The following is a 15,277-nucleotide window of genomic DNA, read 5'->3' as shown; positions in this document are numbered from 1 at the left end:
TCTGGTTTTGGTTATGTTGTTGAAAGCTGGAAAAAATTCACTGATTTTTGCAGAGTTACTGTCAATCTAGATCAATATAGATGGAGCAGAGTCTGAGCCTCTTGCATCTTTATGTGATACATGGATTTCAAGATACCATGCTTTTCCCTATTCTGTTCTCAAGGAGCTTTAGGAGCAATGCTTGTCTGCCTTTATCTGCCTGTCATGTTAGACTGATGGCTGCTCTAGCAACTGACAACTTCCATATTCCAAAAAATTACCCCAAGAGTTGTCGGAGATTATTTGTCATCAGCATCAAGGCTGCAGGATTATGTGCCTGTTTAAAGTTCCTTTGAGGTGGGCAGTTCACACTGCTTTTTCCATCTCCAGAAAGATCTCATAAACCTGGAACAGCCTGGACAACAGGATGGCAGTTTACAATGCTGAGCAAGCATGGGGAATGAGTGCAGAAACCCTGTGCCACAAGGCCAGCTTTGTGGAGGAAAAACAGGACAATGACAGATCAATGTCCTACATTCACGTTGGGGGAATTTTTTACCAATACATTCCAGGAAATCTATCATAGGGAGCATCCCAAGTGTGGATGTGCCACACTGAAGTCCATCTTAACCATGTATCTGGAATCCATCTACTGAGAAAGATGCCCACTGTGTGGGAGAACCTCTTGGCTTTCCCAGATACATCCAACCCTTCAAAAGTTCTGTGAGATTCCTTCTTCCAAGATATGTTTGTTGCCCCTTGACCACAAGGGACTGCTGCTTTGAGGTCTTCTCACCAGCTGCACTTGCTACCATGTCTTCAAAGCCAGGAATTCTTGTGTTGTTCACAGCTGACATTGCTGGCCCAAAAGTTGTTGCTTTTAGCATTTGGAGAGCTGCGAAAATGAAATTACTCTGTTGCCTACATTGGCCTTGTTGTACTAGTCTGCTAAACCCTGTACCTCAGTGTCAGAGGAGTTTTCTTGGAAAAATAGCTTTTCTCTTTTGAGCTGTGCTTATTACTTCATATTTTTTCTATTGGAAAGCAATTACTGTTTTTTTACAGAAGCTGGGCTCCCAGTTGTCCTCTCCCACACTGCTGGAGAGAAACAGAATAGGCTTTTCCCCCTACAGTCAAAAACTGTAACAAATTTCATCATCTTGTGATACAGCATTTGGGAAAGGGATAGAGTTTAGCAAAATATTACTTGTTGTTTCCTTGTGATAGGACAAAATGTGGGAAGGGTCTTGGCTATGTCTGGATTTTTTTCTCCTTGTCCTAGCATTGCTTTCTAGGTTGTCAGTGGAACTATAAAACTGCAAGTTAGGATACATTCATTACTGTGGGCTTCCTTGTCTGCTTGAATGCTTGGGGTTTGGTGCTGAGGAACTCCAGAGGCTCAGTCTGACCTCACTCTTCCCTCTCTATTCTCCCTCTCCTTCCCCTCTCTGCCCCACCAATACATGACCACAGATGATTCCTGAAACTTCTGCATGCAGGAGCGTACACATGTGAGATGTTTTTGGCTTCATGGTGATCTTAGCTCAAAAGCAGCATCTTGCAAATCCTTCTGCCCCCACCCCAGCTGCCCATGGCCTTGGTGGGTGTTTGCATTGGGTGGACAGCAGTGAGGCTGTCTGAAAATTCACGGGGTGGGCAGGCAGAGTCAGTCCTGGGGTGCGGCATCTCCCTGGGGCCATACAAAGTTCCCTGCACAGGGGGTCAGCCAGCATCACACTTCAGTGTCTCCCCCTGGGAGCTTCCTGCTCCAGCTGCAGCCTCATTACTCCATGCCCTCTTGCAAGGACACTTCTTTGGGGCTTAATTCTAATCCTTCTCCTTTGTGTATGTTTTCTGCAGGGAAAGAAGAAGAAGAGGAAAAGGGATAAGCAGCCAGGAGAGACCAATGGTAAGTAAAGACAAGTCTAAACCTCTTGCTTAGTGGAAGTGTGGCAGTCCTGGTGCGACCCTTGTAGGTACGGGGGAGGTGGGCACAGGTCTCCTGGCCTCAGGGGAGCCAGTCCCTATGCTAGACAGCATTTTTTTTTTTTTTTTTAAAATGCACTCCAATAATTCCCGCGTTACCGCCCTTCTAAACCTAGTAACCCAGCCATTGCATGTCAGAGCCTCCTCCTCGCGCGGCACGGCCGGGTTTGTCCGCGTGGCTGCCGAGGCTGTAGCGCAGAGCCGTAGCTGTAATGCCTGTGCCGTGGTTTATCAGCCGTGCGCTTCCCGCGCGCGCGTGTGTGCGTGTCCGTGTGCGTGCGCTGTTAATTTGGGCTGTCCCTGGATGTCCTGATGCATGCCTTACAGTGGTAAATCGCACCCATCTTAAATTAAGGAGGTTTGCCATTCTATATAGGAAATTAGAAATACTGCATAGGCAATCTCATAGTCGATCTTGAAGAAGCCCTAACTTAGTTTTTTTGAAGCCTTTGTATAATTTGTTCTTTTTTTTCAGAACACAGCGAATGTTTCCTAAATCCTTGCCTTTCACTTCCTCCGATTACAGGTGCTAACGTCATTTTGAGTCATTTAAAATAGTTTATAAACTGCTTTTTAATTTTTTTTCCTGCCATTATAGATTTTAACATTAAACACTTATGACATTAAGAAAAAAATACCATCCACACGTTTTGATAGTATTTATTATCTATATATCTTTATATCTATTATGTTTGATAGTATTTTTTAATTTTGTTTTTTGTTTTTGTAACAATTGCTATTAAAACAGTAATACAGTAAAAATAACGCAAGAGTTGTACTAACTGTGCAAATTGAATATGCAGTATTTCTTTAAAGAGACTGATAAAGAATGGAAGCAAGTCAGTAATGAACCTCCTTAATCTAATGGCATTTTTCATGGCTCCCACTAAGTCTTCTCACATTAGCATGCATACGCATTTTTTTGTTATTATTTTAGTTTTGGATCTTTTTTTTTTTCCTTTCTGCTCAAGCCTGTTCATTGCAATTCACTAGCTGTACTAACTCAGCACCTTGCCATGCTTTACATTTTATTTTCTGGCTGATACTAACATACTCATTCCGCAGTCTGCTTATTCTTATCCATTCTTTTAAATACAAATTAATGAAAACAAGTAAATTGAATGTTATTCCAAAAGCTGCATTATCCCAGGAGATATAATTTCTTTTTTTTCCTTTCTTTTTTTTTTTCTCTTATTTTGTATCTGAGTTGAAGAAAAAAGCATGTTCAGGATCTAACTTCCATACTCAGCTTCTTTTCTTCCTTCCCCCCCCCTTAAAAAAAAAAAAAAAGGAGAAAGAAACCCCAGCCCAAATCAATCTTGCCTGAAACATCCTGCTAGACCAACCATAAAGACTTTCCTCTACCTGCTCTCTTAAAAGGGAAAGAAACAGTCCTTTATAAAGGGATACTGCAGCTTTAATTGCAACAGCTAATCTCAAGAGTTGAATAAAAATGTAATTATCACTTTTTTTTAACTTTTAAATCAAAAGTCAATATTTGCAATTAATAACAAGGACATTGATTTTTATTCCCTTTTTTATTTTTATTTTTTCCTTATTTTTACCTTTCTCTTTTTTCTCCCCTTTTCTCTCTTCCTCTCTCTCTCTCTCTCTCTCTCTCTCTCTCTCTCACTCCCCCCTCTCCCCTTTTCTTTTTTTCCTCTCTCCCTTTTCTGCTCGCTTTTCTTGAACTCATTCAGACCTGAGCGCTCCTAAGAAATGCCGAGCGCGCTTTGGCCTTGATCAACAGAATAACTGGTGCGGCCCCTGCAGGTGTGTATAGTTTTCCCAGACTCGCTATGGCTGATTTGCAGCTGGTTTATTTGGTACTTTCCCCTTTTTTTTCCTGCCTTGTTGCTTTGTAGCTCTGTGTTGTGATCTAGAAGACACAAGGGAGTGGGACACTGCCATCAGTAATCATCTCTCCGAAAGGGTTTTGCTTTTTGTTTTTTTTCCTTTGTTGGTTGGTTGGTTGTTTTTTTTTTTTTGCCTTCCCCTTTGCTGCTGCTAGCCAAAAACCCACTGTAAAACAGCATCAACCTTAAGCCCATCTGATCCGTGGCTCAACCACGCTCCTGCCTTCCAAGCCTCCACCCAAGGACAGTGGCTCCCAAAGCCCTTGATAACGCGGCACTGAGTGCGGTACCCACACCACACAGGCTCGTGGCTGTGTCGGAGATTTTTGTTTTTTGGTTTTCCTTTGGCTCATTGTGAAAGTTCTGTTTTCCTTCCTGCCCTTGGTACGAGGGGAGATTACCAAATAAAGCGGAGGTGATTGCAAGCTGAACGTAGCTGTAGCTGAGATGACGCAGACCAAATGAGCTCTATCCACCATTGTGTTGTATTTTTTGTGTTTACCTTATGCTAACAGATGCAAATACTCCAAAGAAGTGTCGGGCATTGTTCGGGCTTGACCGACAGAGTTTATGGTGCAAACCATGCAGGTATAAAACTACCCATTAGGCCTTTGGGGAAATAAAAGCAATCTGTCCTCTTAGTGCATTTGTGTGATTTTATTTTTTTAATCTTTTTTCCCCACTCCCCACCTTTCTCTCTCCCACAGCATCAATTGCTAATAATCTTTGATCTTTGGAATTTCTTGCTAATTTAATGCCATTTTCTCTCTTTCTTTACCAATAACCTCTCCCTGGTGGTAGAACTGGGAACAAGAAAACTCAAAGTCCTTAAAGCTGGCAATTTTTTGGCTTTTTTTTGGTTATTTTTTCCAGATTGTCAGCAAAATTAATGTTTAGCTGGACATTTATATTTTGTCTTTCATTTGGGTCTGTGTCCCCTGCCTGCAGAGGCTTTTTAAAAAGGTTCTGGGATCTGCAGTACTAGTGTTTTTCTCGTTATTAGAGATGTAAAAGCCAGTGTTTACAGCTTATATTGTATTCATTCTTTTGGAATCATCTGAAAAATTAAAACAGCTACACCTGTTGGCTACTTTGCCTCTGTAAGGTTTATGTAGATATATTTTTAATTATCTGAAATCTTTTTTCCTAATCCCAAAAATATTTTTTTTCTTAAATTTTATCCCAACAAGTGAGCTGTAAACGTCTGAGCTCTAGACAAAACTAATTACAACTTTAGTAGCACAGTTTCCAGCATTTAAAGGAGATGAAAGACATCAGAGAGCCCAAATTCCGGCAGCCCATGTTCTACTGGAGTTTTAATTCCATGTGTAACTCAGTACGTACTTCTTTCTTGGTGGAGGGATACCGAGTAGTTCTTTTCTCATTCCTTTTTCCTTATATGATCGCATTTGGTTAAATTTGTTGTTTCTTTATTCTGATACAAGCAGTCTTTGAATTTGGAGTATTATGATGGTAGGTATTTCAACCCAAACCACACTCTGTGTGTAGTGATTCCTCTCCCACATTTTCCCCTCTTACTCATGCCAGTCTCATGTGCTCCATCTCATTTAGAATGTAGCTCAGACGTCCATCGTATTTTGTGTATGCACGCAGTCTTGTCTGTGCTTAGTGTCCAGGATTGAGGGTGGTGGTTTGTGTCAGTGTACCAGAGGAGGCACCAGAAATGCCTTCTGCAGGTTGGATGTTGTCCCATTTGAGGCACTGTATTATGGGGTGCTGGGGGTTAGGTATCAGTACCAGGACACGTGTTAAACAAGCTGGGAAAGCAGCAGTTTTGTAGTGCTCGAAGGGAGAAGGGTTCAGTCCAGAAGAGCTGAGTAGCTACTTCACTGTGTCAGGAGGCTCATGCTAGCCAAGGACTGCAGTGCTGTGTTTAGTTAGGCTCTATTCTGTGGTTACTTTGCTGCACACAATCAGCAGATATTTGTGTAGTCTAGAGATAGAGTATGTGAAGCATGTCAGGCTCTGCATGCCAAGTACCAGAACTGGGGGCACATCATGTTTGTGTTGCTTTATCTTTTCCTGGCTGCTTAAGTAAGCAACATACTTTTAAAACTACATTTTATCAGCAAGGAAACTTTTTATTTGGTCTGTACAGTGCTTAGGTTACATGTGAAGCATAAACCCTCTCTTAACTTTTACCAGATTTTGGTCAGAAGTCTTTTCAGTGCATCAGGGACAACTTCAGTGGTACAGCTATAGTTCTGGACTTACTGATTCAGAGTCAGTTGCTTTTCTTTTTGTTTTGTTTTGGTTTCTTGTTTTGTTTTGTTTTGTTTTTTCATGCATGGAGGCATTTTACCACTAGGTATTAGAGCATTTGTCTCCTAGTTCTGGTCCTAACCGTTGTAACATTACTCTTGCTAGCATGGTAGCATTTTGTTGCACACCTTAGGTAGGTGCTAAAGATGTGCAGTTTGCTACTGTAGTGAAAACTGAGACATCTTTGCCCACAGCAACTGAATAAAGCCTTGCACTCTTTTGTGGCTTTCACTCATGGCAGTTGCAGCATTACAGGTTTCCTGATGCTGTTCCAGGGCTAGTTTCAAAAGCAGCAAAAGTGGGTTCAGGTCTGCTGTGTTTGCTCTACTGATGTAGCAAGTTAACACTTTCAGAGCAATGCACAAGTGAATAATCCTCATTAGTGCTTCTGAGGGGGCAATATGTAATACTTTTGTTCCAGCCTTTTGGAGAGCAAAACTGAGGCACGAGTAGTTCCTTAGATTTTTGCTTACTCCCCCTCACCAGAGCTGCCTGGTGGTCTTCATGTCTACTAAAATTAGGCTTGCATGGTTTGGGGGTTTGCCCTCTGGACCATTTGTCCCACTTAACCCTGACAGATACATGACCACAGGTAACCATGGTGCGATTGGCGCAGATTGCAGAAATATCTCCAACCATGAGCCATCATGATTTAAGTAAATATTATTTTCAGACTCCTGAGTGGCCACACTATTAAAGAGTTTGGCAAAAGAAGCAATATGCTCCCTTAATCCTAGTCAAAGGAAAATTACTTCAGGTAGCAGAGCAATGGGGTTTTTTTTAAAAGGTTGTTAGCTCTGCAGTGTCAGAAAGTCAGGTAAATTTGGTTTAAAGCTGCTTTGCCATGGGAGCTCTTTCTTTCAGGCCACAGAACATAAATAATATTAAAAAAAAATTTGAAATGCTGGCATACTAGATTCAAAGTGCCTCCAGTTAAGTAATTTACTGCCCTGTAGGTTCAGAGCAGTCCAGTTAAAGGACTTTTGGACCCCCATCAATGAGGTAGGCAGAGCTTGGGTCTCTGCTTGCAAGTAATTTCAATTTGGGGATGGAGAGGGAGTCCTGCAGTCTCCAGATTGTAAGAACTCATCTTTCCACACAAGTAGGATTGGTGAGCTTTGTGGAGCTTGACTCTCTTGCTGGAGCTGTACAGAAGGTCCAAACAGGAACTGTGGCCCTGGTAGTGTTGCACAGCTGAAGTAGGAAGTAGTGAGAGGAGAGGGGAGAGAGAACAGCAGAACTGTCCTTAGCCAAGAGCCAGAGATCTCCAGTGTTGTTTTTTGATGGTAGAAGAATTAACAAGGTCTGTTTTGAGCCCACCAAATTAATTTTTTCCTGTCTTTTAACGTTGCTCTAATAAAGCATGGTTTACAGCCTTCACTTGCTGTCTTCTATCTTTCTTTCTTTCTTTTTAACATTTAAGTTGCATGGTTGTCTTTAGTTTTTAGCATGTATTGATCTGCAGGCTAACGTGGTTAAAACTCTAATAGCCCTAACCCCTTACCTTGCCATGTGGCACATGGAGCAGAATCTGAGAGCAGACCTGAGTCTCTGGAGGAAGGGATGTCACAGCACTGTTCCCTCACTGAAGCTGGTGAAAGATGGGGTACTGGGTTTGTTGTTCCCTTCCTGGCTATGGGAGATGATAGTTTTAACTCCAGGATCAAGATAGTGTGGTCTCCTTTGCAAATGAGAAGCATCTCATTGCCTCGAGGGTGGAGCTTGGTTTAACCTAGTCAAATGCCATACCAAGGGGAGAGCACTGGTGACCAGCAGGGAAACTGGGGCACCTACTGGAGTGGGGAATGTCCCCTGGTGACACTCAACTGCTGTGCCACGCTCAGGCACTCCCTCTGATGGAGTTGCAGAGCTGGGGTGATGTATCCACTGGAGAGGGAGAGCAACCTCCTCCTTCACGTTGGTGGCTTTGTGCAGCTTAGCTGAGCATCCAAAGTTCTCGTGGCAGAGCTGCTCCAGACCGGCTTTGTCCTATGCCTTGGGCTGTGTGACAGCACTTCAGCACTTCCCATGGGAAGTGTGATTGTGGATCAGAGGGCTGAAGAGCCAGCATGCTTAGGGTCAAGGTGGCCACTGGACATCATTCTGCCAGATACTGTGGTTGTTTGCCTCATTACTTCTGTCCTGCTGCTAGAATTGTCTTGCACATACTTGGCAAGAGAAATGGTGTGAAACTGTCATCTGTTTTCATTGCTCCTTTACATTATCCAGTGGACAGAGGGAGGAGAAAAGATCTCTGTCGGGTCATTTATTTATTTGAAGAAGAGCGGCTCTTGCGAGACTCTCGCATACCCTGGTGTGAAATTAAGATCCATGTTGCTCCTCACCTTTGTACCTGTCGTCGTGCTCTTCACCTACTGAAATTGGATCCCACTCTGGAGTTACATGGATGGCCTCTCAGAGGAAAATCCCCAAAACGCAGACAAGCAGCTTCCCAAATCTACTATTCTCCCCTAAAACGAAAACTAAAACTGAGTCGATTTAAAGCCACAACCTGCAGGCCATACAACCAGTTATTCTTGTTATTTTGGATCATACTCTGTTTTTCCTGTTCTTTTCCTGTTTTTTTCTTCTGTTTGCTTTGTTTGTTCGTTTTGTTTTTATTTCCCCTCTTTCTTGTTCTCTCTGTTATATATCCCTTCTGTCTGACTGACATTTCTGGATTTGGTGTGGTTCTTAACAGAGGAGAAAGCAATGAGCAGTAGTTTGCAGCTGATCTTGCCTCCCAAGGACAGGGCATCGTATGAGACCACAGGTGATGCAGGTGTAGCTATAGCCCCATTGAGTTGGACAGTGTTATGGGACATCTTGAGATACCGTCAGCTATCCAGGGTTTTTATTTTAGGAGGATTAAATTACTTTTTAATATTTTTTTTTCCCATGTAGGAAAGTTTGTAGATTAGAACAGTGGGCTCCAAAACCCATTTATCTGGTTTTCTGATTATGAAAATAAGGAAAGGAGGCGGCCTGAAGAGGAGAGGGATGAAGAGACAATGAATTGGTGAATCCTTTCCAAATCTGTTAGCCGAGGGGAGGTTCCCCAGCGGGTTTGGTGCCGAGGACACCCTGCCAGACCCCCAGGATGGCACGTGGGGCCAGGATGCCACCCATGCAGAGCCCAGAGTAGCTGACTGATGGCTCTTTGCTGTAGATGACTGTCTCCATCGGCGTCTCTGCCCTTTATTCATGGATAACTCTCTCCCTGTTTCTAGGAGAAAAAAAAAGTGCGTTCGCTACATACAAGGTGAAGGCAGCTGCGTCAGCCCACCCTCTTCAGATGGAAGCTTACTAGACTCTCCTCCGTCCTCCCCCGCCATGCTCGCCTCCCCCTCCAGAGACTCGAAACCACAGACTGAACAAACGCAACCCCTCTCGCTGTCATTGAAGCCCGACCCGCTGGCGCACCTGGTGATGATGCCGCCGCCATCCTCGCTCGTGCTCGCTGAGAGCGCCGCGAGCAAGCCCGGCGCCCTGCCCGCCGCCAGCTGCCCCAACGGGGCCCTGGACCACCCGCCGGCCGCCCTCCCGCCGGCCGCAGCCGCATCCCTCGCACAGCCCTCGACGTCCTCCTTGCATTCCCACAGCTCGCTGCCGGGGACACAGCCCCAGCCGCTCTCCCTTGTAACGAAGTCCTTAGAATAGCTTTAGCCTCGTTAGCCCTTTCGGTTTCCTTTCGGGGGGATTGAATTCTGTTGGTATTTGGGGTTTTGGTTTGGTTTTTTTTTTTCCTTTTCTTTTTTTTTTTTTTTCTTCTCCTTGTTGTCGTCCGCTGTTTGTCGTCGTTTCTCGGTTTCATTTTTAATTTGTGCCATGTGGCTACATTAGTTGATGTTTTATCGAGTTCATTGGTCAATATTTGACCCATTCTTATTTCAATTTCTCCTTTTTAAATATGTAGATGAGAAAAGCCTCATGATTCTGCCAAAATTTTTATCAACAGCTGTTTAAAGTCTTTGTAGCGTTTAAAAAATATATATATATACATAATTGTTATGTAGTTCCAATAGCTTAGTTTTAAAGACTGATTTTAAAAATTAAAAAAAAAAAAGAAGCAATTTTGAAGCAGCCCTTGCCAGAGGCATTGGTTCTTTATTATTTGTATTAAATACGAGCTTGCGAACCAATCATTTTACATCTGGTTTTTAAACCTTTAAGGGCACAACGAATGCGGTGCCGCTACTACTTCTTTTTTTTTTCTTCCTTGTGTGAAACAACCTTTATTGTGATGTTACTTGTTATTGTTTAAATGTACAGAAACAAAGGGTTAAAAAAATGTGTTAATATACCTTGTTCCATGGTGTTGTTCTTTTTGGGGGAGGGGACGCTACTCAACAATTAAAAGTATCACAACGCTATTGGACCAGTAGTATTTATTGCTTTAGAAATTGCTTGTTGTATCTGTATGTTGTCCCTTTTTAAATGTTTTTTTCTTCTTTTACTTTTTCCTTGAAACATTGTATAAAGGTTTTTTTTTTTCCTTTAGTGTAAGCATCTTATATATAACAACTCATTTGTACAAGGTTTTTAAGTTTATATATAAATGTGTATATATATATTTTTTCCGGGATTTTGTTTTTGATTTGTTTTCATGATTTTTTTTTTTTTTTTTTTTTTTTTTGCTATATGAAATACGGTTGCCACCAAATGGACATTCGCAGATGCATTTTTTTCAAGGATCAATAGTGTAAAGAATAAAATTGCTTTAAAAGCCATTACACTCAAAAAGACTTGAAAATTTAGCAAGGGAATTTTTAGCAATGCTGTTTGAAAAATAGCAAGGTCCAAGTGTCTCCCGTTCAGAACTGCAGCTGAATCCCCTGCGACATTAGGACTGTAGGCTGTGTGCAAAATTTTTATGTGCCAAAATTCTCAGTGACTTTTAACTTTCTCCCGACAACTTTATTATTTTTTTTAATGCTGTAATTTTTTTGTTCATCATGTTTTGCTGTGATGTTACATAGGTAGATATGTATGTAGTTTTAATGTCACCTATAACAGACGTGTTTGGTAGCAGATTGTCCGGAAAGCATTTAAAATGAAGAGGTATAAACCCTTAAGGGCCAAATTCTGTATATTAGATTATTCATAAAAGGAAAATCAGACTGCCACTTTTATGTACACTTACTACATACAGGTAGGTAGCAAACTTAAAACAAAAAAAAAAACCTAGGCATGTTGATGTTGCAAAAAACGCTGTATAAAGCTGAAAAATTGTTCATCTGTTCATTCAGTGCCATTGTAGTTGACATGAAGCGATTGTAAAACTGTCTCAGATTTTTCTCTGGTTTATTAAGATGCTAACTATAACATTTTTTGTGAATACTTTGAATGTTTCCTAACAGTTGTGATGTTACTGTTCCGTTTTATGCTCTTATTCCGATTTTCATTTTTAATGGTTTGGAAGCCATTTTTTGTAATGAATAAATGTTCATGCTGTACAGTATCTGTAGCATGCAGTTCTGGATTAATAAAAGCAACTTAGTATGTGCAGAGAATGACTTGTCAACTCATTTATGCATTGACTGCATTTTATCTGGCTGGAAAGATTTTCAGTCCGACTGGAAAAATTCCTCGGGAAAAAAAGTGTGAAAATAGTGGTGAATTGCAGCCAGCTCTAGTTGTGAGAAATCCTGTTTCCTTTGGGTTCCCAAGGAACCCAAAAGATTTGCATTTGCACTGGCCCTCTCCCTGCTCAGTGCTCTTTTGCATGAGTAGCAGTGGTTAAAGATCCTTTTTATTGAAAGCAAATGGCACATGATTTGGCAGAAGACAGCATGTGAGCTTAGGGAATGTCCTTCCCTGTGAAGTGAGCCTGACTGGTGGATGGATGGGAGACCAGGGCTGGTGATACCATTAATTTTAATGTATTTCTGTTTAACCTGGTGATCTCACAACATAGAGCTGGTGCACTCTGAAGGTCACACAGGAGAGCCCAGATAGCCTTAATTAGTAAAGTAGTTCTTCTGGCCTTAGGCTTTGTCTTCTGGACAGATTTGAGTCCAGTTTTGCATATATTTGAGGGTTTTTTTAATGGAATAAGCCCTTGCAGCACAGCCTGCTCTTGGTTCTGAGAATCCACCATCCACCTGACAGCAATACCTGCAGATGCTGCAGATGGAAGTGAATTTATATGCAAAGATTCTTATTATGTTGTTGATTTGTTTGAGTTTTTTTTAATAAGTGGAAATTTAAACTTCCTAATTTCCAGGATTCTGTCTCAAGTGGATGTCACCATAGGGCCAGTCATTATGGAAAATGTCAGCCATGGTAATTCCTACACTTGAGGAGAATGGAGTGTAAAGGTGTCGAAGCAGGTTTGTTCCCTGCTGTTGTGCAGGTGCATTGCTCAGGTACTGCATTTCTGTTTGGTTGGTCTTGGCAGGCTCTGCAGGAAGGGTTCCCAGGTTCTGCAGAAACCTGGGAACAGGCTGTTCTGGTCAGCCCAGCACTGGGATAGTGCTGTCCCTTCCTGTGGGGGCCGATAAACCTGCAAAATTGTCCATTGGCTGCAGAAAGAATTTCCTTTGTGAGGGCCTGGGAGGGGCTGAGTGAAGTACTAAATAATGTGTAAGCAATATACAGTACTTTTAATTTCTAATATTTAATTGTTAGTTTACAAGACAAGCTTTTTTGTTGTTGTTGTTCAAATATGTTAGTAATGTAAATACGTGAGTAGTATTTCTTATGTCCTATCAGAAGGATTAAGTCGGGGTGAATTTTTTATCAAGCTCCATTTATCTCTCTTGATCCAAGGCCTGATGGTGTTTTTGTTGTGGTGATGCTGCCCTTGACCTCAGTGGAACACGTTTCCCTCATCAACCACAACAGGCACGTGGGCAGCGTGAGTGGGAGAGGGCTCTGCAGTGGGGAAAAGGACATTGCTGCAAAGCTTTTGTGGAAGGTGCCAAATGTTGCTGTTGTTGGTAGCCAGTAAATTGAATGCAATGCTCAAATTACTCTCCGGCTAGTTAAGGTTTCTAGGGAGTTTTTTACTTCTTTTTCCTAAGTGTTTTGACTCTTGCTAGAGCATGGCCATCCATCAGCCCGACACATGTGCTGCATCTCTGCTGGGGATAGCTGCTCTCTTCTAAAGTAAGGAATAGTGCTCCAGGGAGATCTCTGAATGCCATGATTCAAAGTAGACACCATCAAGGTATGATTCATATATTCAGGAAAATAATGTGTTCTTTGCTCTCTGCTTTATTAGGCAAACTTCAGAAAGCAGAGTCCTGAAACACCATTCCCGTGCAGATTAGTTTTCCTTCTGTGTGTGTGGTGAGAGGAATGTGTTCCAAGGATACATTGAACAGGGCTTGTGAGTGGTGAAGAAGTCATGCTGGGAACTTATTTGCTGTGGAAAACAATTGTATATCCCTGGGAAAGCAACTGCTTGTGTTTCCTCCAGGTTGTGCCTTGGCTGCATCCCTTTGAGGGATTGTGCCTTCAGATTTGCCTCTAAATTTCCCTTGCTTAGAGGAATTGAGCTGGGTCAAGGCTCCTGGGAGAAAATTGCCATTATTTATATATCCAGGAGTCCAGGTACAGTGGAAATGTGGTGTAAAGACAGCCCTGTCTATGCACTGTAGGTGTAAAATAGGGTGAGAAACAGGCTGATCACCCCCAGATCCACACCAATGAGGGCAAACACTAGAGTGGGGTGGTGCTAAAGTGGAATGGTCTGTTCTCATCCAGTGCTGCCCAGAGACACCACAGGGCCCTGCATACAGTAGGTAATTCACTGTAGCTATTGCTTCCATCTGTTTTTATGGACTAAGGCAAGGAAGCAAGTCAATGTATTGCATGTTCGGGAGATATTTATTTTCCATTCGTTTTGTAAATCTCATTTTTCACTTAGTGTATGGAATTTTAAAAAGTTTAAGCAATTGCTGACTCAAAGCAGTGCCACATGGTTTTTTGCTTTGCTTAAAAGAAAAAAATGGACAGGCAGGAAAAAAAGAGTAATCTTTAGAGTCCTGTTCATTTCATTAGACTATAAAAATGATGTAAAGAGAATTTACAATTAAATGGTTGCATAGGTCATTGCAACAATAGTGAAAGTTGTTGTTGTTGTTGTTGTTGTTATTAACAAAAATAATAATAACAAACAACAATAATGTGTGTGACACTGCTGCCCAGGTATGTCTGGCTGTCTGGCATACACATAGGAGCACTTTACCACCAAAGACTGGATGAAGGGTTTGGATGCTGTTTTGGGAGAGGTGCTCCAGCTGAAAATTAAATTCAGTACAAGACTCAGATTGATCTCAAGTCATCTTTGTTGGACAGGACGTCTAAAGCTTTTGGAGCCTTAAAACTATGAATATTCAAAGTTGCTCAGAGATTGCAGCAATTGCTATGTTACAAAAAAAAGGGTAGACAGTTACTTTGGCGTTGATTTTAAGATGTCCCTGGAAAACATCTTGAGACTTTTGAGACAGATCAGCTACAAGTGATTTCATTCCAAGTGCCCATCATTGTCAATAATGTCACCAACCCGTTTATGGACCCTTTGACAACTGTAGTCTTCCAACCCCTGGACTGATTTTCTTCTGGGATCAATCAAAAATATTAACTCATGATTTTCATCCATGTACTAGGAGCTGCACTTTTTCTGAGGTTGGAAATGCTTTTAAATTTGGGGTGGGGGGATATTAATCTGGACCTCTAAGGCAGTGGAGAACATGAAGTCATGCTCTCTGTCCATCTGCTTGACCCTCTCCTGATAATTCTTGAATACTCTGGCATTTTGAACCAGATTTGACAGCGGCAGTCGAACTCTCAGAGATGATAAAGTCCCTTTGAGTTCAGGGAAATCTCTGCCGGCGCTGAGAAGAGAGGCTTTCCAGATCCACTGCTGAAGAAAAGGCAAGGAGAGCTCAGCTGTTATCCATTCTCTCTGGCAGCATCCAGATGGCCAATTATCACACGTCTACTTCTGGACCAGCATCTGCTCTCCCCTGCCCAGCTGGCAGGCTGAGAAGATTAGGTAGGAGACATGGACAGCATTGGGATGTTGGAGGGAACAAGGGAACGAGTTAAGGGTATAGGGAAAAGTGGAAACACTGCAGCTGCAATATGTAATATTATGTAAGACTGCAGTGGGGAAGCAAGGGGAGGGAAAGGACAATGGGGAGATAGGAGACACATCTGCAGGA

General features: G+C 42.2%; 1 protein-coding gene across 19 annotated transcripts in view; it reads left to right on the top strand.

The window, feature by feature from the left end:
- TCF7L2 (transcription factor 7 like 2) overlaps positions 1–11,617 on the top strand; it is a 172,203-nt gene extending 160,586 nt beyond the window's left edge. For 7 of the 19 annotated variants that reach the window (XM_077182863.1, XM_077182862.1, XM_077182859.1 and 4 more), the window contains 4 exons: positions 1,840–1,888; positions 2,441–2,491; positions 3,666–3,738; positions 9,335–11,617. In XM_077182863.1, the coding sequence (XP_077038978.1) occupies positions 1,840–1,888; positions 2,441–2,491; positions 3,666–3,738; positions 9,335–9,764 (603 nt within the window). In that variant the 3' untranslated portion in view covers positions 9,765–11,617. Of the gene's footprint in view, positions 1–1,839; positions 1,889–2,440; positions 2,492–3,665; positions 3,739–4,336; positions 4,410–5,266; positions 5,295–9,334 lie in introns of all 19 variants that reach the window. The other 12 variants (XM_077182872.1, XM_077182870.1, XM_077182869.1 and 9 more) reach the window with 8 other exon arrangements.
- Positions 11,618–15,277: the final 3,660 nt, after the last annotated feature.

This window comes from Agelaius phoeniceus, chromosome 9 (genome assembly GCF_051311805.1).
Source record: "Agelaius phoeniceus isolate bAgePho1 chromosome 9, bAgePho1.hap1, whole genome shotgun sequence".
In the NCBI taxonomy this organism is placed as follows: Eukaryota; Metazoa; Chordata; class Aves; order Passeriformes; family Icteridae; genus Agelaius; species Agelaius phoeniceus.
Note: the sequence above shows the minus strand (reverse complement) of the source record. Positions and strands in the feature narration are given on the sequence as shown.